We start from the raw sequence: 20021 nt of genomic DNA on the forward strand, positions 1-20021 counted from the left end.
AGCTGGGGAACCTACTAACTGTGTTATTTTATAGTTTTGAAATCCCCAGTATTGTTGTAGAATGTAGAAAATAAATCACTAAACAAAAACAAAGAAATATGCAAGTGTTCTAAAACTTTTAAACGGTAGTATTACATTAATATATATTTAATAGTTAATTTTGTTTGCAAAGATATTTACAAAACAAGACAGTGAACACAAATAATAACACAGCAATCAACTGAATTTACTACTGGTGAACTCCAATCAAGTTGTAGAAACATCTCAAGGATGTTTAGTGGAAATCTGATGCATCTGTTTTTGTCTGACCTTTATTTCACAATTCTAATGTTAATAAAAAGTCTAAATGTTAATAAAGGCATAAAGGTTGGTAAAGCTTATCGACCAACATGCTGAATAGATTTTTTAAACCAGAGCTGTGGGTAAAAGTTATGCAATTGCTGCATTGTAGACAAGTAAGCATTTGTGGCTATGATTGGAGTCCATTGTGAGCAGAATTTTTTCTCATACATAGAGTGCAAAAAAAAAAAAAAAAAAAAAAAATATATATATATATATACGGTTTACACTGTAACAACTTCTCCTCTCATTTGAGTTTCACACATACGCACGCACACACACACACACACACACGCAAACCACACACACACACACACACACACACACACATTAACGAAAATATTGTTTTAAAAAAAAAAATAGCAAGGAACGTCACTAATAACACTCAAGTGAGCAACACTAATGGAATCACTGTTGTAAATTAAAATAAACAAATTAACCTGCACTTTACCTTTAAAAAGAATCGCGACAGAGCAGTGTTTCTGTGTAGAGCACAGTGCGTGTGTGTGTGTGTGTGTGTATGTGTATGTGAAGGCGAGAGGAGGAGGGGCACGGCATGACACATATAAACACAGGCTGATACAGAGAGAGAGAAAATAGATCTTTAACCTCTCTAATGACACTTTATTTTGCTTTACACACGCGCACACACAAATGTTATAATAAACAGTACACACGCGCTGTACACGCATGCATACAAACTCAAAATGAAATATTTTTTACGCACACACGTGGTCACAGTGTTAAAGTAAACAGTACACACGTGCCCGGATGTTGATTATACCAGTGAGAGACAAGCACTAAGACTCAGCAGGGGAGACGATTACCCACAATTCTGCAGTGCAAGAGAGAAAAAACCCTTGGCTCAGTTGTCATCACATGACGCTCTGCATCAAAACATGAAGCGCATGCATGACAAATGATACTTGGTATCGCTGGCGCATCAGTAACCAAGACAGCTAGTCTATGTGATGTATCAAGAGCCACAGTATCCAGGGTGATGCCAGCATACAACCAAGAAGGATGAACAACATTCAACAGGAGTTTCTGTGGACACAAGAGGAAGCTGTCTAAAAGGAATGTCTGGGTGCTAACTTGAATTGTATCCAAAAAACATAAAACCACAGTTGCCCAACTCACTGCAGAAATAAATGTGCACCTTAACTCTCCTGTTTCCACCAAAACTGTTACAGGGCTGCTACAGCCAAACCTTTGGTCACTCGTGCCAATACCAAACATCAGTTTCAATTGTGCCAGCAGCGAAAAATTCTGGGCTGTGGACAATGTGAAACATGTATTGTTCTCTGATGAGTCCACCTTCATTGTTTTTTTTTCCACATCCGGGAGAGTTACGGTGTGGAGAAGCACCAAAGAAGCGTACAGTACCACCCAGACCGTTGCATGAGGGTGGATCAGTGATGGTTTGGGCTGCAATATTCGGACATTCCCTCGGCCCAATACTTGTGCTAGATGGGCACATTACTGCCAAGGACGACCAAACTATTCTAGAGGACCATGTGCACCCAATAGTTTACACATTGTATTCCGAAGGCGGTGCCATGTATCAGGATGATAATGCACCAACACACACAGCAAGATCTGTGGCAGAGTGAGTTGATAAACATGAAAGTGAAGTTGAACAATTCCCATGGCCTGCACAGTCACCAGATCTAAATATTATTGAGCCACTTTGGGGTGTTTTGGAGGCGCGAGTCAGAAAACGTTTTCCTCCACCAGCATCACAGTGACCTGGCCACTATTCTGCAAGAAGTATGGCTCAAAATCCCTCTGGCCACTGTGCAGGACTTGTATCTGTCATTCCCAAGACAAATTGATGCTGTATTGACCGCAAAAGGAGGCCCTACACCATACTAATGAACTACTGTGGTCTAAAACCAGGTGTTTCAGTTTCATTGTCCAACCCCTGTATATGTGTACAGTATATGAAACCCTTGTTGCATGCTCCCAAATGAGTCTCTCTGCGTTGTGTATGGTGTATAAGGAAGAAGGGAGGACACCATTTGTGGCTGGATCAACAGCAGGGCAGCTCTCTCTCTCTTTATTTTTTTTGGTTTACTTTACATTAGGCCTCAGTCGACAAACAGGCTTCTTTCTTCTCATAAGAAAAACAAATGTGTCATTTTCATCAACTATATTGATGTAAATCTAACACACAATCTCTTTAAAACAAATAACATGAACTGTTAGGAAAAAAACAATGTTTCGTATGATAGAAAACAAGTAAAAGAAAAGCACAGTAGTGATGGGTCACTAACTCAATTACTAACTCATAAGTAAATATTATCATAATTATGAGATCAGGATCACATAATTATTAGATATTAAGTCATAATTACAATTTAGTAAGTTATAATTATGGGATAATATGTCCTTAGCTGCATTTTAAAATTTACATTAGTGGACCTATAGCCAAAATTTGTGTATGCATTCATGTAGGGGGTCTGTTTATTGAAAATGTATCATTTTATATTATTTCTGATCAAAAAAACAAAATTAACTAAATAACTAAAAATAATTTAATTGTGATGAATGAGATTCAGCCTTCTCATCACTAGTACACAGAGCATATTACAAAGTAAGGGGGAAAAAAGAGGGCTCAGACAGAACAAAGAATAATCACATTTTTTTGCAACCATTAACCAAAAATAATGCCACATCTCTTTTTGCAAATGTTACATCAAAAAAAATAATTATTTCAAATAATGTGGATGGTTAACATAAAGAGCATAATTGTTCGGATAATTAATTAGCACAAAAGTTTCACTTTACCCCTGTATATTCTGTATATTTTATATAAAGAATAATCTATTCTGAAAACATAAGTGATAAATATGTTTCCTAGATTATGAGCAACAAGAGAAAACAGGAAACAGGAACTATAAAGAATGAACTATAAAGCTGTGGTGCTGCTATTACCTTTTGGCTAAATGGCAAACTAACAAACTGAATGTCAAACTGTTTGGCTTGTTGAATGCAAAGAATTTTATTACAATTTAAAGCAATTTTGACTGACATTGATGACAAATCACTCTGCACACTGCCTAAGATTTTCATTGGTATTAATTTTCAATTAATGTGTGAAAATTATTCTTCATAACCACAGAACCACTGTTTCACCATTTGAACCGACAGGTGTGACAGGTGTAATTGTCATAAACATCTGTTTAGTCCCAGTCATGTGAGATTCTGTCACACTTATCTTGGAAAATGCTCTTACTTTTACTTTAAAACAAAGTTTGGATTTCTACTGACCAGATGCAACTTCACCAAACATTAGTGATCTTTGTTCATCCTTTTTTATTATAATTTTCCACCCAGATTACTTTAATGAAGTTAATAACATTATCAGGGTTGGAGGTGGGGGACAGTGTTTCCTATTTTGTATACTGGGGTAGCCTGTGCCTTGGTGGCCTTGGAATTATGAGTTGGTTTCAAAATGTTGATGTACAACTTGTTGAACGGTTTTGACATTTTTAGTGGTTGAGTTTGTCGAAGATCTTTCTGCTGATCTCTTGTTGTCTTCCAGTACTGTTCTCTTCTGTTTTTGAACTGCACAGGCCACTCAAAACAACTCACTGGAGAATCACCATAAACTTGTCGAATCATGTCAAATGCCTCTGTGTCAGATTTGAACCGGGCGATCACAACACTGGCACGACCCAACAGTTTAAGTTTGGAAAAAAAATACACAAGCAAATGTCTCTCACATGAGACCAACATAACCGCGCGCTCCTTTCCCGTTCTCGTCCTCCACCTTAAGGCGACGCGCAGATCCAAGGACGGCCAATCCTGGCGCACGTCACAGCACGTCCAATCAGGGCGGGGCCACCTGCGAGAGAGGAAAAGCGAGAGAGAGAGAGAGCGCGTGCATGCCGCCACAAGCATACATGCCTACATGCCATACACACATGCATGTAACACCATCTCCTATGTGTCTGCTACCTGAACAACAGGTGGCACAACCACACACATAAGCAGATTTTAGATTTGGTTCACACATTTATATATTTTCTAGGTCATAAAGAACAAAACTGTATAATATGGGCTGTAATCTATAAGTAAATCTCAAGAAAAACCAACACGACCTGCATTCCAAAATTTTTAAGAAAGATTCTTAAAATGCAATAATGTTGGTTATGCTTATTGACTAATATGCTAAATAACCAGAGCTGTGGGTAAAAGTTATGCAACTGCTGCATTGTAGACGTGTAAGCATTTGTGGCTGTTATTGAAGTGCCTTGTATGCAGCAAGCAAAATTTTTTCATTAGAAAAAAAAAGTTTACAGTGCTTTTCTCTACATGAAGTTCTGTTTGAAACAGTATTATCTCATCAAAACAAAGTAAAACTAACAAAAAAAAATAATTATATGTAAGTGATAAATATAAAAAAGAATATGTATGCTAAACGAGGAACAACAGGGAACAGGAGGGAACAGGAACTGTTAACTGTCTAAAAAACACAAAGCCTTAGCTGTTACGCTGCTATTGATATTTGACTGAATGCCAAACTGACACACCAGGTTATAACGTCTACCTCCCCTACCATTTTTAGGGAAGCTCCACTATCAATTGGTTTTTTTGGTTTACAAGATCAGCTCCTTTAGTACCCACACAGGCAGAAATGCTTCTACTGCATCATGTTTTAAATAATACTTTCTGTTCGCCTTGTTGAGGTGAAACCAGATGAAAGTGCAAAGCATTAAAACAGGAACATTGTAGACATTTAATTTAGTTGTTCACTTCTGAACAGATATGTAGCAGTTTAAAATGAAAGACTAGGTCATGACTGTGATATAGTAATGAATTGTAATAAACTAAACATGTTGCGATTACAATTTAACGAAACAAAAGATGATCACTAATCAGGGAAAAATAATTCAGTTGTGGGTATGACATCCTGCTGAAAAAAAAAATTAAGAATTTAATATAATAACATTAATGCAATGAAAAAATTTAATCTTGGAAAGTCCCATACAGAATAAAAGGATAAATCTGTGATATCACCATCATGAAGGGCATTTATAAATAGAATTTCAGAGTTTTTTGTGAGTTTAAATGCTACTGTAGATGTGTTTCATTTAATCTTAAAATAAATTCTTTTAATGCTGGCAAAGGGCCCTTTTTGAGAAAACAAGGCTCAATAAGCGCACAAGATAAGAACACACGAGAACATGTCTGAATACATAATAAACATGATGCTTAAAGTAAAACCATTAACCGAATGAGGGTGTGTCTTATGCAAACTTTAAAACCCCAATGCCCCTGCCGGCAGCTACATACAAATCTATAGACCAGTGCAACAGTCCAAGGTAATTGATTTTTTTTCTCCAAAAATTGTCTATAGACAATTTACAGACAAATAGAGACAAATTTATAATTTAATTTATAGACAAATTAGAGACTTGCATTATTTTATTTATTTTTTTTTACTGAATTATTTTGTATGTTCACAATATGTTACATAAAAGGTGCACAGAAATGGGAAATAATCAGCCTGCTCAGCCACCCCGGCAAGTCCCAGTAGGTGAGATTTATTTATTATGTTATGTCTTTTCTCTCTCAAAAAAAAAAAAAAACAGACAAAACTGCACACCGAAAATTACAATTAAGGATTTTTTTCTATCCTTTTTCCCTTAAGTTAAAGTCCCAGTCCCAAAACGTCAGTATTTCAGATATCCCAAAATTTAAAAAGCATAGCATGTAATTTTTCTCTAATAGGTATACTCTCACTGAAATGGTATAATTATGCAAAATGGGCAATTTTGCTTGGAGTCAACATTAAATAATATTTAACCCTCAAAAAAAGGAAGGATTGTGATTTTTTTTTAAATCATGTTATTAGTAGTACAATAATATATATTTATTTATGTGCATGTATTTAAGAACTTAAGAGAGCCTGGAGACCTGTACTTTGGGGGTAAGTATCTGTCTTTTTTAGTTTGTCAAAATGTAAACACTTGGTCGAATATTATGTTAAATGCAATGCATAATTTATGTTTCATTCAGCAAATATTTACTAGCTCACTTTAGGTCAGATGTATGAAAATTGCACTACTCATTTTTCTTTTATTTTAAATAAATTGTCATGTTTGCGGTAATATTAATATATTATATTATTAAATTATTATCAATTGTTAAATTACATACAGTTAATTTGAATAATGTTATAAGTGGAAAATGTATTTGTAATGTTTCCATTCATAAATTAAAATGAAACCTGTTCAGAGCTGATATAAAACAAGTGGAAATAATTTGTTTACATTCAATATGACTATAAACAAAAAACAAACAAACAAACAAGCAAACAAATATATATATATAATTGGTTGTTGTTCTGTAATCAATTTTAAAACAATGCAATTATCAGCAATACAGTGGTGTGAAAAACTATTTGCCCCCTTCCTGATTTCTTATTCTTTTGCATGTTTGTCACACTTAAATGTTTCTGCTCATCAAAAAACATTAACTATTAGTCAAAGATAACATAATTGAACACAAAATGCAGTTTTTAAATGATGGTTTTTATTATTTAGGGAGAAAAAAAAATCCAAACCTACATGGCCCTGTGTGAAAAAGTGATTGCCCCCCTTGTTAAAAAATAACTTAACTGTGGTTTATCATACCTGAGTTCAATTTCTGTAGTCACCCCCAGGCCTGATTACTGCCACACTTGTTTCAATCAAGAAATCACTTAAATAGGAGCTACCTGACACAGAGAAGTAGACCTAAAGCACCTCAAAAGCTAGACATCATGCCAAGATCCAAAGAAATTCAGGAACAAATGAGAACAAAAGTAATTGAGATCTATCAGTCTGGTAAAGGTTATAAAGCCATTTCTAAAGCTTTGGGACTCCAGCGAACCACAGTGAGAGCCATTATCCACAAATGGCAAAAACATGGAACAGTGGTGAACCTTCCCAGGAGTGGCCGGCCGACCAAAATTACCCCAAGAGCGCAGAGACAACTCATCCGAGAGGCCACAAAAGACCCCAGGTCAACATCTAAAGAACTGCAGGCCTCACTTGCCTCAATTAAGGTCAGTGTTCACGACTCCACCATAAGAAAGAGACTGGGCAAAAACGGCCTGCATGGCAGATTTCCAAGGCGCAAACCACTTTTAAGCAAAAAAGAACATTAAGGCTCGTCTCCATTTTGCTAAAAAACATCTCAATGATTGGCAAGACTTTTGGGAAAATACCTTGTGGACCGACGAGACAAAAGTTGAACTCTTTGAAAGGTGCGTATCCCGTTACATCTGGCGTAAAAGTAACACAGCATTTCAGAAAAAGAACATCATACCAACAGTAAAATATGGTGGTGTCAGTGTGATGGTCTGGGGTTGTTTTGCTGCTTCAGGACCTGGAAGGCTTGCTGTGATAGATGGAACCATGAATTCTACTGTCTACCAAAAAATCCTAAAGGAGAATGTCCGGCCATCTGTTCGTCAACTCAAGCTGAAACGATCTTGGGTGCTGCAGCAGGACAATGACCCAAAACACACCAGCAAATCCGCTTCTGAATGGCTGAAGACAAACAAAATGAAGACTTTGGAGTGGCCTAGTCAAAGTCCTGACCTGAATCCTATTGAGATGTTGTGGCATGACCTTAAAAAGGCAGTTCATGCTAGAAAACCCTCAAATAAAGCTGAATTACAACAATTCTGCAAGGATGAGTGGGCCAAAATTCCTCCAGAGCGCTGTAAAAGACTCGTTGCAAGTTATCGCAAACACTTAATTGTAGTTATTGCTGCTAAGGGTGGCCCAACCAGTTATTAGGTTCTGGGGGCAATTACTTTTTCACACAGGGCCATGTAGGTTTGGATTTTTTTTCCCTAAATAATAAAAACCATCATTTAAAAACTGCATTTTGTGTTTACTTGTGTTATCTTTGACTAATAGTTAAATGTGTTTGATGATCAGAAACATTTTGTGTGACAAACATGCAAAAGAATAAGAAATCAGGAAGGGGGCAAATAGTTTTTCACACCACTGTACATTCTTTAACATCAGCAAATGTCAAAGGCTTAAATGTTATTGATTAGTATTAATCTTATACTTATTCATAATGTATAAAGTAAATGGTGGTCAAGATACTACAACTACATACTACAACACAGTTTTGTATTGTTAAATGCTATTTCATTTAAAATGTTCATACAAATAAATAAAGAAAAAAAATGCTGATTCACAGTGAAAATGATGAAATACTGCATGAAGTGAAAGAATTCAAGCCCAGCACTGAGGTTGTCAGAATTGTGCTGTATGGACCGACTGGAGCTGGAAAATCCTCCTTCATCAACTCAGTGCAGAGGGTTCTCTTAGGCCGTAATGCCATGAGTGCTCTGGAAAACTCCACATTTACAGGAACAAGCTTTACAAAAGAAGTAAGTAAGAACCCAATACAGGGTACAAAGACATACGCAAGGTACTAAGTTAAATAATAACAACTATGTAAGTTTTACAGTTTTATTTTTCAGAGACACTGAAAAGCAAAAATACAAATTCCTAGTTGTGGCAGTGCAAATCTCCTGAAATTACTGTGTGAGAATGTATTATTTTATGTGTAGTGCTTCAGGCTGATAGGATTTGGTTTCTAGGGCACAGTGTTGACGAATCATGCTGTAGCCACACACACTCGTACAGATCTTACAGCCAGTTATTGAAAGCAGAAGTGACAGTTAGGGTTTTGTTTATACATTCAGGACTTGATGTAGACCAGGAACATTTTTTAATGTCCTCTCTTCCTAACATTAATCGTGTTGGATATAGCTGAAATGTAAAAAAAACAAAAAAAAAGGTTTCTCCAGGTAATTTACTTTAACATTTTGACAAGGATATACTATCGTACCAAAATCAAGAAAATATTTATATCCAGTTTCATGTGGCAGCCATAAGTGCAAATAATTGTAATTCACAGCAAGTTTTTGCATAGCGACTGTGTTTTGAATCTTTCTGCACGAACAATTAAACATGTTCAACAATGTCGTAAACCCTGAGGAACTTTGCAGACCATCGGGCAGTCACTCGCGGTGGCTTGTGGTGCCTAACACTCCATCTCATTGTCAATGTACTGTAACTGCATAGGGGAGATAGGGGTATTAGCAAGTTCTTTTCCAAGCACTCTTGTTTTTTTATTATTATAAAATTGTTTTAATAAACAAAGTTGTTACTTTATTGGCACAAACCTGACTTTTAAGCACAGTCCAAAAAATTTTTAATAGAGTTGGCACCAAAGCTTAAAATTCAATGGCTTTATCCATTCCATAATGAACTATAGTGTGTTTTTTGGGGTACTGTCCTGTTAAAATACTCAATTTTGTTCAAGTATATTTAACCATTTACTGTATCTAAGTATTTAAGCTTCCGCTGAAGAGTTTTAAGTTGGTCCTCCTTGTTCATTATTGCATCAAGAAAATAGGAAGGTAAAAAAAAAACATTTCAGGCTTTTCAGCAACATTTAATTTATAATCTATGTATGTGTGCTGTTTGCTATACAATCGTTATTCTATAGAAAAAAAATTTTTTTTCTAACATTTTTTCATAATTTTATGTAAACCTCAACAGTATGTTTAAATTTAATTTAGATGAAAATACACAAGATAAAGAGAGGCAGAGATGAGCATTACCCTTTCGAAATTGTTGACAGCATGGGGTTTCAAAATCCTGGAGGGATAAAGCCTGAAGACATCATAAATGCAATCAAAGGTCACATTCCAGATAAGTACTGTGTAGGTACATTCTGGCTATTTGTTAATGCACAATATTCTTTTAAATGTAAACTGTTAGACTATATCACATTTTGATCTGACTCAGGAACAAAATTTATTTAAATCCCAGAATTCTAAAAAAAATGCCTTATACTGTAGTTAGATCATTTTATTTAGTTTAAAATAATAAGGGCACTGAAAAAACACAGATAAGGTTTGTCTATGAATTGTGATTTTATTCTTAAAACTCTGTTCTTTTTACCTTTGACTCTGCAAAAAAAAAAAAAATGCCAATAGGTAAGAAAGAAAGAATATGAAATGATGCACTTATAATACGTATATAGCCTACACTTCTTGGCAAAAACTAAATTATTACACAGTAAAAGCAAGTTATATATTGTTTTTTTATCTGAGGTTGTATTTGCCTACTGAAAACACACACTACAATTAATTTTTCTTTTTTTTTTTTACTTGTTTAAACTAATCCAACATGCAAAATGTTATGTATACATAACTCATGATTATATATTTTTTCCTTTGTAGTTTAATACTGATTCTCCCATATCTCCTGAGAAACCAGAATACCAAAAGAACCCAACATTGTGTAATAAGGCTCACTGTCTGGTCACCATTCTGCCTGCAGAGTCTGTCTCAAGAATGGACAAGAGTGTCTTCAACAAAATGTATTTCGTGAGAGAGAAAGCAAGTGAACTGAGTAAGCTAAACTATTTATTACAGTTGTTTTATTTCTGTTGTAATTTCACATTGAGCTTATTATTCATTAATATGTAGAAATAACATTTAAACTTTTTAGTTAGAAAATGTAGAATATTAATGTTTCTTAGATCCGATATATGGTTAAGTAATAAATAAAACACTATGGAATAAGATGTAACAGGACAATAATCAGAAATAGAATGCAAAGTTACACTTATTACCCCAGAGTCTTACTGTATACTATTCTACACACTTTAACTGATATGCATACATTTTATTTTAGACTTTAGCTAGAGCAGGAAATAAATAAACTTTCTTAAGAATAGAGAATAAAACTTTTCCTTTCTCAGGAATTCCTCAAGTCATTGTCATGACTAAAGTCGATAAAGCATGTGAGCTGGTTAATCAGGATATAAAGAAAATCTACACCAGCAAGAAGATCAAAGATAAGGTAAATGTGTGTGTGTGTGTGTGTGTGTGTGTGTGTGTGTGTGTGTGTGTGTGTGTGTGTAAAAAGGACTTTTTAGATAGTCAAAAAGTCAATTAGTCAAAGTTGTCACTTTTTTATTTTATAACTATTGTGTGCAACATAAATGTTTTGTATTTCATGTTTATATGTTTACATGCATGCAAATTTCAGTTTATAATTTATATATACACACACACACACACACATACATTTTTGTTTCTTTGCAGCCTGAAATGGGACCAGACATATGTTTTTTTTGTTTGATCCTGTTGTGTTTACCCAGTGCTACTTTTAACTTCCAATTAAAACAACCAAGATAAAACATGCGAAATAATAAACATAATCAAAAACAAAATAATTGATTTGGAAAAGCACCATCCTCTCCTAAAAATAAATTATAAACTCAGGTTTGTAATGAGGTAAAGATAATGACCTTCTCAATGGCCAGTGTCGGGTGTAATACAGTACATTACAAAGTAAGAGTAAAGTACTTGGATTATTTTTTTGATGTAGCGAGTAATCTAACCCGTTAGGTCTTGCCATTGAAGTACTCAGTTATTTAGTTAGATTTTCAAAAATGTAATCCGTTATTCAGACAATTTATGTAATCCGTGAGCCAGACAGAAGTGATTCTGTTTTTGTGTGTTTGAAAGTCGTCCTACGAGCCCCGCCCCGATAACCCCCCCCCCCCCCCCCTGTTATACCCCTATCTCGCCTTTGTGAGAAGCGTGGTCAGAAGCGGTGTTAGACACTGTGAGCCACCATGTGTGACCGCTCGACGTTCTGCAAGGTCTGCGAGGACCAACGCACAGAAAGATGGAAACGTAATTACATCACCAAAACTCGAGGTGAATCGTGATTACTTTCACTTGCTTTAGTCAAGGGTGGGTGAGACATTTCCAAATCAGTAATTCTGTTTTTTTTTCCTGATATGTTAATGATATGTCATTTATTTGGATGTTAAAAGTTGCACTGAATAAATACAGCTGAAAAAATCTCTGTCTTCATTTTAATCTGAAAAGAAAAAAAATGTGTTTTAATAAAAAAAAAATGTTTTGAACAAATAAATGCAACATGTGAAATAAAGAGTTAATTAAAGAGTTGCTGCATATTTCTCCATCTTTTGCATTCTGATTTTTTTTCTTCAGATTCAAGAGTGCAGCATTAACACAGGCATCTCAAAAAATGCCATCTACCCGGTGAAGAACTACGATGAAGAGATCACCCAAGATGCTGATGTTGAAATGCTCATCCTCGCAGCATTAAGAGACATTCTAAACTTCGCCAATGATTATGTGGATCGTGTGTTGGAAGAAGAAGAGTAGTAACAGAAAAACTAAAGTATAGAGTCAGTAAAATAATCAGTAAAAGTTTTAAATATGTTTAAAAAATGTGCACAAGTACTACAGTACATAAAATTTCCAATGAATAGTATATCACTAATATAATGCCCCATAAGCTGTTTTTAAATATTACATTAATGACTGCAGATTTGGTTTAAATGAGAAATATGGCATCAATCCACAATATGGCTGCGTTGGAAAATGATGCTTTTTACTTGACCTGTCATGGTGCTGCAGGAAATCAATGATAATGTCACACTGTGATTTGAGTTATGCAGATTTTCGGTTATTAATACAGTATATCATGCCCAGTTCTTGAGATTTCCGTCTAATTGAATATTTGATACGTTTCATTATAGCACTCTACTGGCCAAAGCATGAAACTAACCTGTGCAACTTAATACAAGGTCGCGATTAAATCAAAGGTCAAAATCAAGAGCTAAACAAGTAGCTTTGTAACTTTTTTTTTTTTATTCTTGCTTTACCAAGCCAAAGTTTTGTTTAGAGGAGAAAATGCCACTAATGTACACAAGTTAATTTTATAATGAACATTTATTAAGTGATTGTGTTAAACTGCAGGTTGGGGGCAAATGATTGCTTCTTTTGTCTTTGTCTTGTAATTTTTTCTGTGGTCTGGGAAAAGGGCTAAACCAATTGTGGGAACGGTGATCATGTGCAGTTGCCATTTTCACTTCACCTTTTAGCAAAGCATAGTCTTTCACTTCATCATTATCCTCCACAGAAAATCAGCATTCAGCAATCAAACATTCAAATAAACAGTGTGATTTAGCAAAATGTAACTATTACTTCAATGTATTACATCCTTACAATTCACAGGTTATGTTGTGCTTCCATCTTTCTCAATGTATTCTACCAGATTATTCAATCACACATTCTCTACAGTGCTCACTCACTCACTCACTCACTCACTTACACACTATGGACAATTAGGGAACCTCAGGTTCTTAAATGTGCCTTTCCAAATTGTTGGCTTTAAGAAAGTGTAAAGACAAAGTTTTACATCATTATCCTCTTTCCCAACAGTATGACAAACACAATGTGGACATTTAAGGTGTGCTATGGCATGTCTGATATATCTGGCACCTTTTTCTTAAAATCTTATGTCTACATGGCATAATCAGTTATTATTAACAATGCAATAATCATTCAAATAATTAAAATAAAAAAACATCAGTTTGTTTGGTGTTAATCCATAGAAATAAACACTAAATATACAGTTAAGTTAATACCTCCTCTTTGAATTCCAGTAAATTTCTTACATATGAACAAGTTAGAAATATTTGAAGATACAGTATAAGCATGTGTTCGTACATGTCCAATTGCAGAAGTTAAATCACGTCTGTCATATATTGTAAAGGTCCTGCAGCATGTATCCTCCGCAAATGCAGTACAAGCCCCATAAGGTGATGAAGCTGGTATTGCTAAGAAGTACCATGTAATAACAATGGAGATGAAAGTGAAAATAATTAAGAGAATGGCAAGGACATGGAACATATTAATTTTATACTGTGTATAGTCAATGTTAGTATCCTAGTACAGTACCTAAATAATTAGTAATATGTGCTTTTTTGTAAAACAGAGGTAGAAAATAACAAAATATATTAACTTAATTACTAAACTCTTTTTTTTTTTTTTTACATATTTAATGTATCTGTATTTTACTTAAGCATTTTTATTAGTGGATACATTTTACTTGTACCCCACAAGTGTAGTGGTTAAAACTGTTGCCTTGCACCTTCGATTCTCAACCAGGCTTGATTCCCGTCTCTGTGTGCATGGAGTTTGCATGCTCTCTAAATTCTTGGTGGGTTTCCTCCGGGTACTCCGGTTTACTCCCACAGTCCAAGAAACATCTAGGTTAGGCTAATTGGCATTCCCAAATTTCCTGTAGTAAGTGAATGAGTGTGTGTATGTGTTTGTATACCCTGGGATGGATTGGCACCCTGTCCAAGGTGTACCCCGCCTAATGCCCTAAGCATTCTGGGTTAAGTTGAGTGTGTACATTTCTACATAGTATTAAGTTACATAACCACAGTGGTGTATAGTATTAATGCCCAGTAACATTGTTTGGCAAACATTTTATTTGTCACATACACAGTCATACATAGTGTACAGTGAAATGTTTTTACAACTGCCCATGACCTAAAAATAAAAAAGAAAATTGAGTATTAAAAAAAATAAATGAAATAAGTATATACCAATAAAACAAGTAGAGTGGCGCAGTGGTAAAGTGCTCGCCCTATCACCCGGAGATCACAACTTCGATTACTGTGTGATGCTGTAACCTCTCGCAGCCGGAGGCCTCCGAATATTAGTGATACAGTTAAAAAGATTGCGTCGGTTTTACTGTATCAATTTGAACCGGAGTCTGATGATGAAACGGTTGAAGTGGCACATCGACAAGAAACTGTTTCGCTATCACGACTGGAGCGGGGCGTTTCTCAGTGGTAAGTGTCATATGTTAATGTTAAATGCATGGGCGCTCGTGATGTGCATATGTGTGTGTGTGAGATGCATTTTCCCCCTTGGGGCTTGCCGTAGAAGGGCAAGAGGTATGGGCACTTTGCGAGTGTGTGATGCATTTTTCCCCTCGGGGCTTGCTGTAGAAGGGGAAGTGGCATGCTCACTTCGCGATTGTTAAGTTCAGTTTTGGTAAATGGTGAAGAATAAACAGTTAAAAAAGATTTCGTGTACTCTCGTTTTTATTGTTTTTTTTATATTACAAAGTGTTTAAGCGAACCAGGCATGAATGCTCGATTACATTTACAAGGGTGTGGTAACGTTAATTGTAAGATGGCGGGCAAATTGTTCGCGACATAGAATGTGGGCGGACATTATGCAAATATGTTACGGAGTGACGTGGATCCGTAACAGAGAAAAATTAGATTTGCTAAGGACTCGAATTTGAGCCGACTCTTTTTTTTATAGACAAAAACTTCATTTATCGTGCACTGTCAGCGTCACAGATAGTGCAGATAGTTTTTCTTCATGTACAGCTACATGACACACTGCATGAAAGATAATATTTGAAAATGCTAATTAGGGGCACATTAATGTGGAAGGCCCCTAGTGATGGAAAGGAATTTAACACACCTAAATTAAGGAGAAAAAATTGGGAAAAAGTGGAGTAAAAAAGAATTTATTCAAATAATGAAAATAAAATAACATCTAGTCATGAGCATAACAGCATAACAGTGTGCAAAGTATATGCAAATGAGTGTTAAATGTGCAAACATGCATTGATGTGCAATGTGCCATGTACTGACTGCTGTATGAAAAAACACTGATCTGCTCCTAGTCATGTGTGGTGTTTTGATTGAGAGGCTGTACAGCCTGTGGGAAAAAGCTTTTCAATCTCTTTGTTCTGGCCTTCTGGGAGTGAAAGCATTTTCCTGACTGCAACAGAGAGAGCAGTCCATTGTTGAGGTGTTTGAGGTCCTCATGATTTTTCTGCTGTTGATTCAGCACTGCTTGTTGTAGAGGGCAGATCAGGACCTTTGTGCAGGTGATGCGCTCAGCCATCGCACCACCCTCTGTAGAACTTGTCTGTCCTGCATGGTGCTGTTCCCGAACAGGTTGTAATATTTCCCATCAGGATGCACTTTATGGTGCACAAGTAAAGGTTCCTAAGCACCTTAGAGGGAAGTCTGAAGTCTCTCAAGCATCTAAGGTGGTAAAGATGCTGCCAGGCCTTTTCACCATGGTGTTGATTCGACAGGTCCTCTCTTGTTTTGTACTGAAGTCCACTATCAGCTCTTTGTCTTGCTGACATTCAGGAGGAGTTTTGTTATTATGGCACAAGATCCCCATATTTCTAATCTCCTCCAGGTAGGCCATCTCATTTTCAGAGATTAGACCCACCACAACGGATGTTGTCAGCAAACTTGATGATGATGGTGAGGTTTACAGTGCCCACACATACGTGTACCATGGGGGGGTTTAGAACACAACTCTGAAGGGGTCCAGTGCCATCCTTACTGCCTGTGGTCTGCCAGTTAGAAATTTGGAGATCCACTGGCATAGAGATGGGCTGAGCCCGATGTGCTCAACACATTTTTGAAAACAATTACTTACGCATTTTAAAACCGTTCTGTTGCACGTTATTGCGGTTGGTTTAAAAAAGAAAAATACAGTAATTAACTGCAAATTGCAAAGGATTTTGGGATCGTCAGTGACGTGGGGACTCCATGCTGCCAGGATCTGTTCATCTATCTTAATCGTGAAATTTTGTGGAATCCATAATCATCAGGTATCATAACCATTTTTTTGTCCAACATTCTCATACTTAGGGTTTAAATTAAATAGGGTGCACACTCTTGAAAATTATTACGCATTTTAGAAACTTTCACCACACATGTCAGTGCAGCACAAATATTGCTTCTGCACATGCTGTTTAATTTTATTAGTACAGCTAACAACCAAACCGAACACCAACAGCACATTATACGTGCTACTGTATAATAATTAATTCAGCTCAAGATTATAAATATTTTGGATCAGTGTCTTTGGGTCACTTATCACCGACTTGAAGGACCTAAAAGTAGCTGGCATACCTTTACCAGATGGACACATACACCGAGCCACATTGTGTTTTTTTGCCGGGGATAATCTTGGCTCACACAATATAGGGGGCTTTAATAAAAACTTCAGTAAGTGCAAGTACTTTTGCCGATTTTGTACTATAGGTCGTGCAACATTTCTGTCTTCTCTCTCTTTACAAGAGGTGAAAAGAAACTGTAGAATCTGATAGCAAAAGTGTAGAACACATTGCTGTAAGTGGTTCTGATTCATCAGTGGGAATTAAAATACAATTTAAGTTTAATGAACTCTCCCACTTTCATGTGTGCAAACCAGGTCTGCCTCCCTGTTTGGGCCATGACCTTTTTGATGGTGTTCTTGCATGTGACCTAGCTTTATACATTGAAGATTTTGTCACAAACCAAAAACTGTTCACATATAAAAAGCTAAATGGACGACTTAATAAGTTCAAGTACATTGGCAATGATGCAGGTAATAAACCCAGTGAGGTTAATCCTGTCAGTAAAAAGCTGAGTGGTCATGCTGTCCAGAACTGGTGTTTTCTTAGGCTCCTTCCTCTTTTAATTGGAGACCAAATAAAAAATCCAGTGCAGAAAAAGATTTAGCAACTTGTGTTGCAGCTGAGGCAAATTGTTGAATTAATCTGTGCTTCTGCCATTGCATCTAGCCAGGTAACCTACAGTACTTGAATGTCCTTAATGAGGAGTACATACAAGGTCGACATGAAGCTTTTCCTAATAATCAACTAAAGCCTAAACATCATTACTTGTGTCATTATCCAGAACTAATTCTCTGCTTTGGTCCTCTTATTCGCTTATGGACACTAAGGTTTGAAAGCAAGCACACTTACGCAGTGTGTTCGCAAGCTGCACAACTTTAAGAACATAACTGCTACACTAGCAGAGAGACATCAGCTTTTACAAGCATACCTCTGTGCTGGTGATATCTTTCCACCAAATATTGTTGTTAAAAAAGGTACAGATTTCTATCCAGATGACTATAGCGAAAGCATTAAACATGCTGTTGCTCACCTGGGCTTCCAGACACACAAGACTATTGCTGTACATGAAGTCACAGTTAAAGGTACGAGCTACAAGAAAGAGATGTGTGTTGTTTTAGGGAAAGCTGGTAATTGCCCTTCACCACTCATTTTCTTCCCTAGAATGATGTCTGATATAACCAGATGCATCAAGGAGGAGATAACTTCTGTCCTGCCAAGTTTACCAGAGGATACACTTAATTTGCTTGTAGAAAAGGTGTTAAACCAGGGACTGGAAACCAAAGAAGACTTGCAGTATGTGAAAGAAGAGGACGTTGCGGAATTAATTCGGCCGATACAGTGTAGAAAACTTCTGAAAGCATGGAGTGCGCATGGTATTAGTCTGAATTGTATTACCAAGTGCTTGTAAATGTATGCAAAAGTTGGAATTGACTATATTTTTTTGTTTTGCCAGGGACAGATATTTGCTCTGCACCTCAGTCCTCAGTATGCAATTTACCTCTCCCAAGTTCAAATTCCAGTAGCTTCTCGTCTTCTCCCTTATGTTCACCAAGTCCAACAGTAAAGAAGAACTGGCCTGCAACTTTTGTGATCCCATGTTACAAAATGCCTCCTGGAATTACTGCTGCTACAGCCAGTGGGAAGAGGCCTTCACCAGCAGATAGGAGGCAAATGGTTCATGTCCTTGTTGATGAGATGGGGAAGTTTATAGCCAACCCAATGAAGTCACAGTGTCTTATAATTGCTGAAAGTGTAGTCAGGCAATTTCCATAATCCTTTGCTGATATAATAAAAGATCGAATAATCGGGGTGAATATTCCTCACTTCTGACTTAAATTAAATTTCGGGTAGAACATCTTAACAGAAACAACACACTAGCACGACTGCAATGTTATAAATGTAGTACTGGAGCAAAGCAAAAGACAGGTCCTGCAGACAGCTATGGCTGTGCACGGTGGCAGCCAGACATCCCACCTGAAGAGACAGAAACTATGTTGGAGATAAAAAAGCAGAGAGTCATGGAGTTTTACTCACGTGAAGGCTTGTCTGAAATTGAAAGAGCAGAAGTACAACATCTCATGGCAGAAACATACTACCTACAATGCAGGATGATAAATAGAATGCCAGCACACTCCCTTGAGCATATAAAGTCTCATTGGCTTTACTTGTTTATTCCAAGAAGTATGTGCATTCACTTTGAAACTTTAACTGATATTAATGTTCTCAGGTGACTAGAAGCATCTTTTGAAGAATATAGTAAAATTATCATGGAATTCTTTAAGCAAAAACCCACCAATGAATCAGTTAAATCGGTTCTGATAAGAAGCAAAACATGTGTTACAGCTCCCTATGTTCTACAAATCCTGATGGCTCATTTGCTCCAAGCAGATGAAAGTGTGCAGCATCTTTTTCTCTGTTCCTAATAAATTTTATTGTGGCACTAATGATAATTATCAAATACATGTATTTACATTTTAAATGTAATTTTATTTTTGTATAGGTAGCTGCCTCTGCAGCTGATGTTGAAAGGTCCCTAACATTGCCTGACAGCCCTCGGTTGATTGTTCTAGGTATGCATGGATAGATACAGTTTATACACTGATCAACCATAACATTATGACCACCTACTTAATCTAGGGTAGGAACCACTGTTGAAACCAAAACAACCCTGACCCAATCTGAACTTTCTTACTGCAGGCCCAGTGGAAGAGACAGATCGCTGGATGGTGTCTATAGAGGGCCATGTAGTAACTGAGGGAGAGTCATTTCTATTGGGTCTTGCCACACTGTTCGCCAGCTTTTATAATTTTAACCTACAGTATTAGAACGAGGCATGCTGCACACTGGGGTTTATTCAGAGATATG

The 20021-nt window shown here is 36.4% G+C and overlaps 1 protein-coding gene across 2 annotated transcripts; it reads left to right on the forward strand.

Moving 5' to 3' along the window:
* Positions 1 to 5831: 5831 nt before the first annotated feature.
* On the forward strand, positions 5832 to 12899 carry LOC128506281 (interferon-induced protein 44-like). Of its 2 annotated transcripts, none has more exons than XM_053476654.1 (7): positions 5832 to 5884; positions 6244 to 6277; positions 8551 to 8743; positions 9944 to 10087; positions 10610 to 10781; positions 11134 to 11234; positions 12401 to 12899. In XM_053476654.1, the coding sequence occupies exons 1-7, from the start codon at positions 5839 to 5841 to the stop codon at positions 12575 to 12577; spliced, it is 867 nt and encodes a 288-aa protein (XP_053332629.1). In that variant the 5' UTR covers positions 5832 to 5838; the 3' UTR covers positions 12578 to 12899. The 2 variants fall into 2 exon arrangements, with proteins under 2 accessions (XP_053332629.1, XP_053332630.1); XM_053476655.1 differs by having other exon boundaries at positions 5837 to 5880.
* The last annotated feature ends 7122 nt before the right edge of the window (positions 12900 to 20021 follow it).

The sequence above is a fragment of the Clarias gariepinus genome, chromosome 18 (assembly GCF_024256425.1).
Source record: "Clarias gariepinus isolate MV-2021 ecotype Netherlands chromosome 18, CGAR_prim_01v2, whole genome shotgun sequence".
NCBI lineage: Eukaryota > Metazoa > Chordata > Actinopteri > Siluriformes > Clariidae > Clarias > Clarias gariepinus.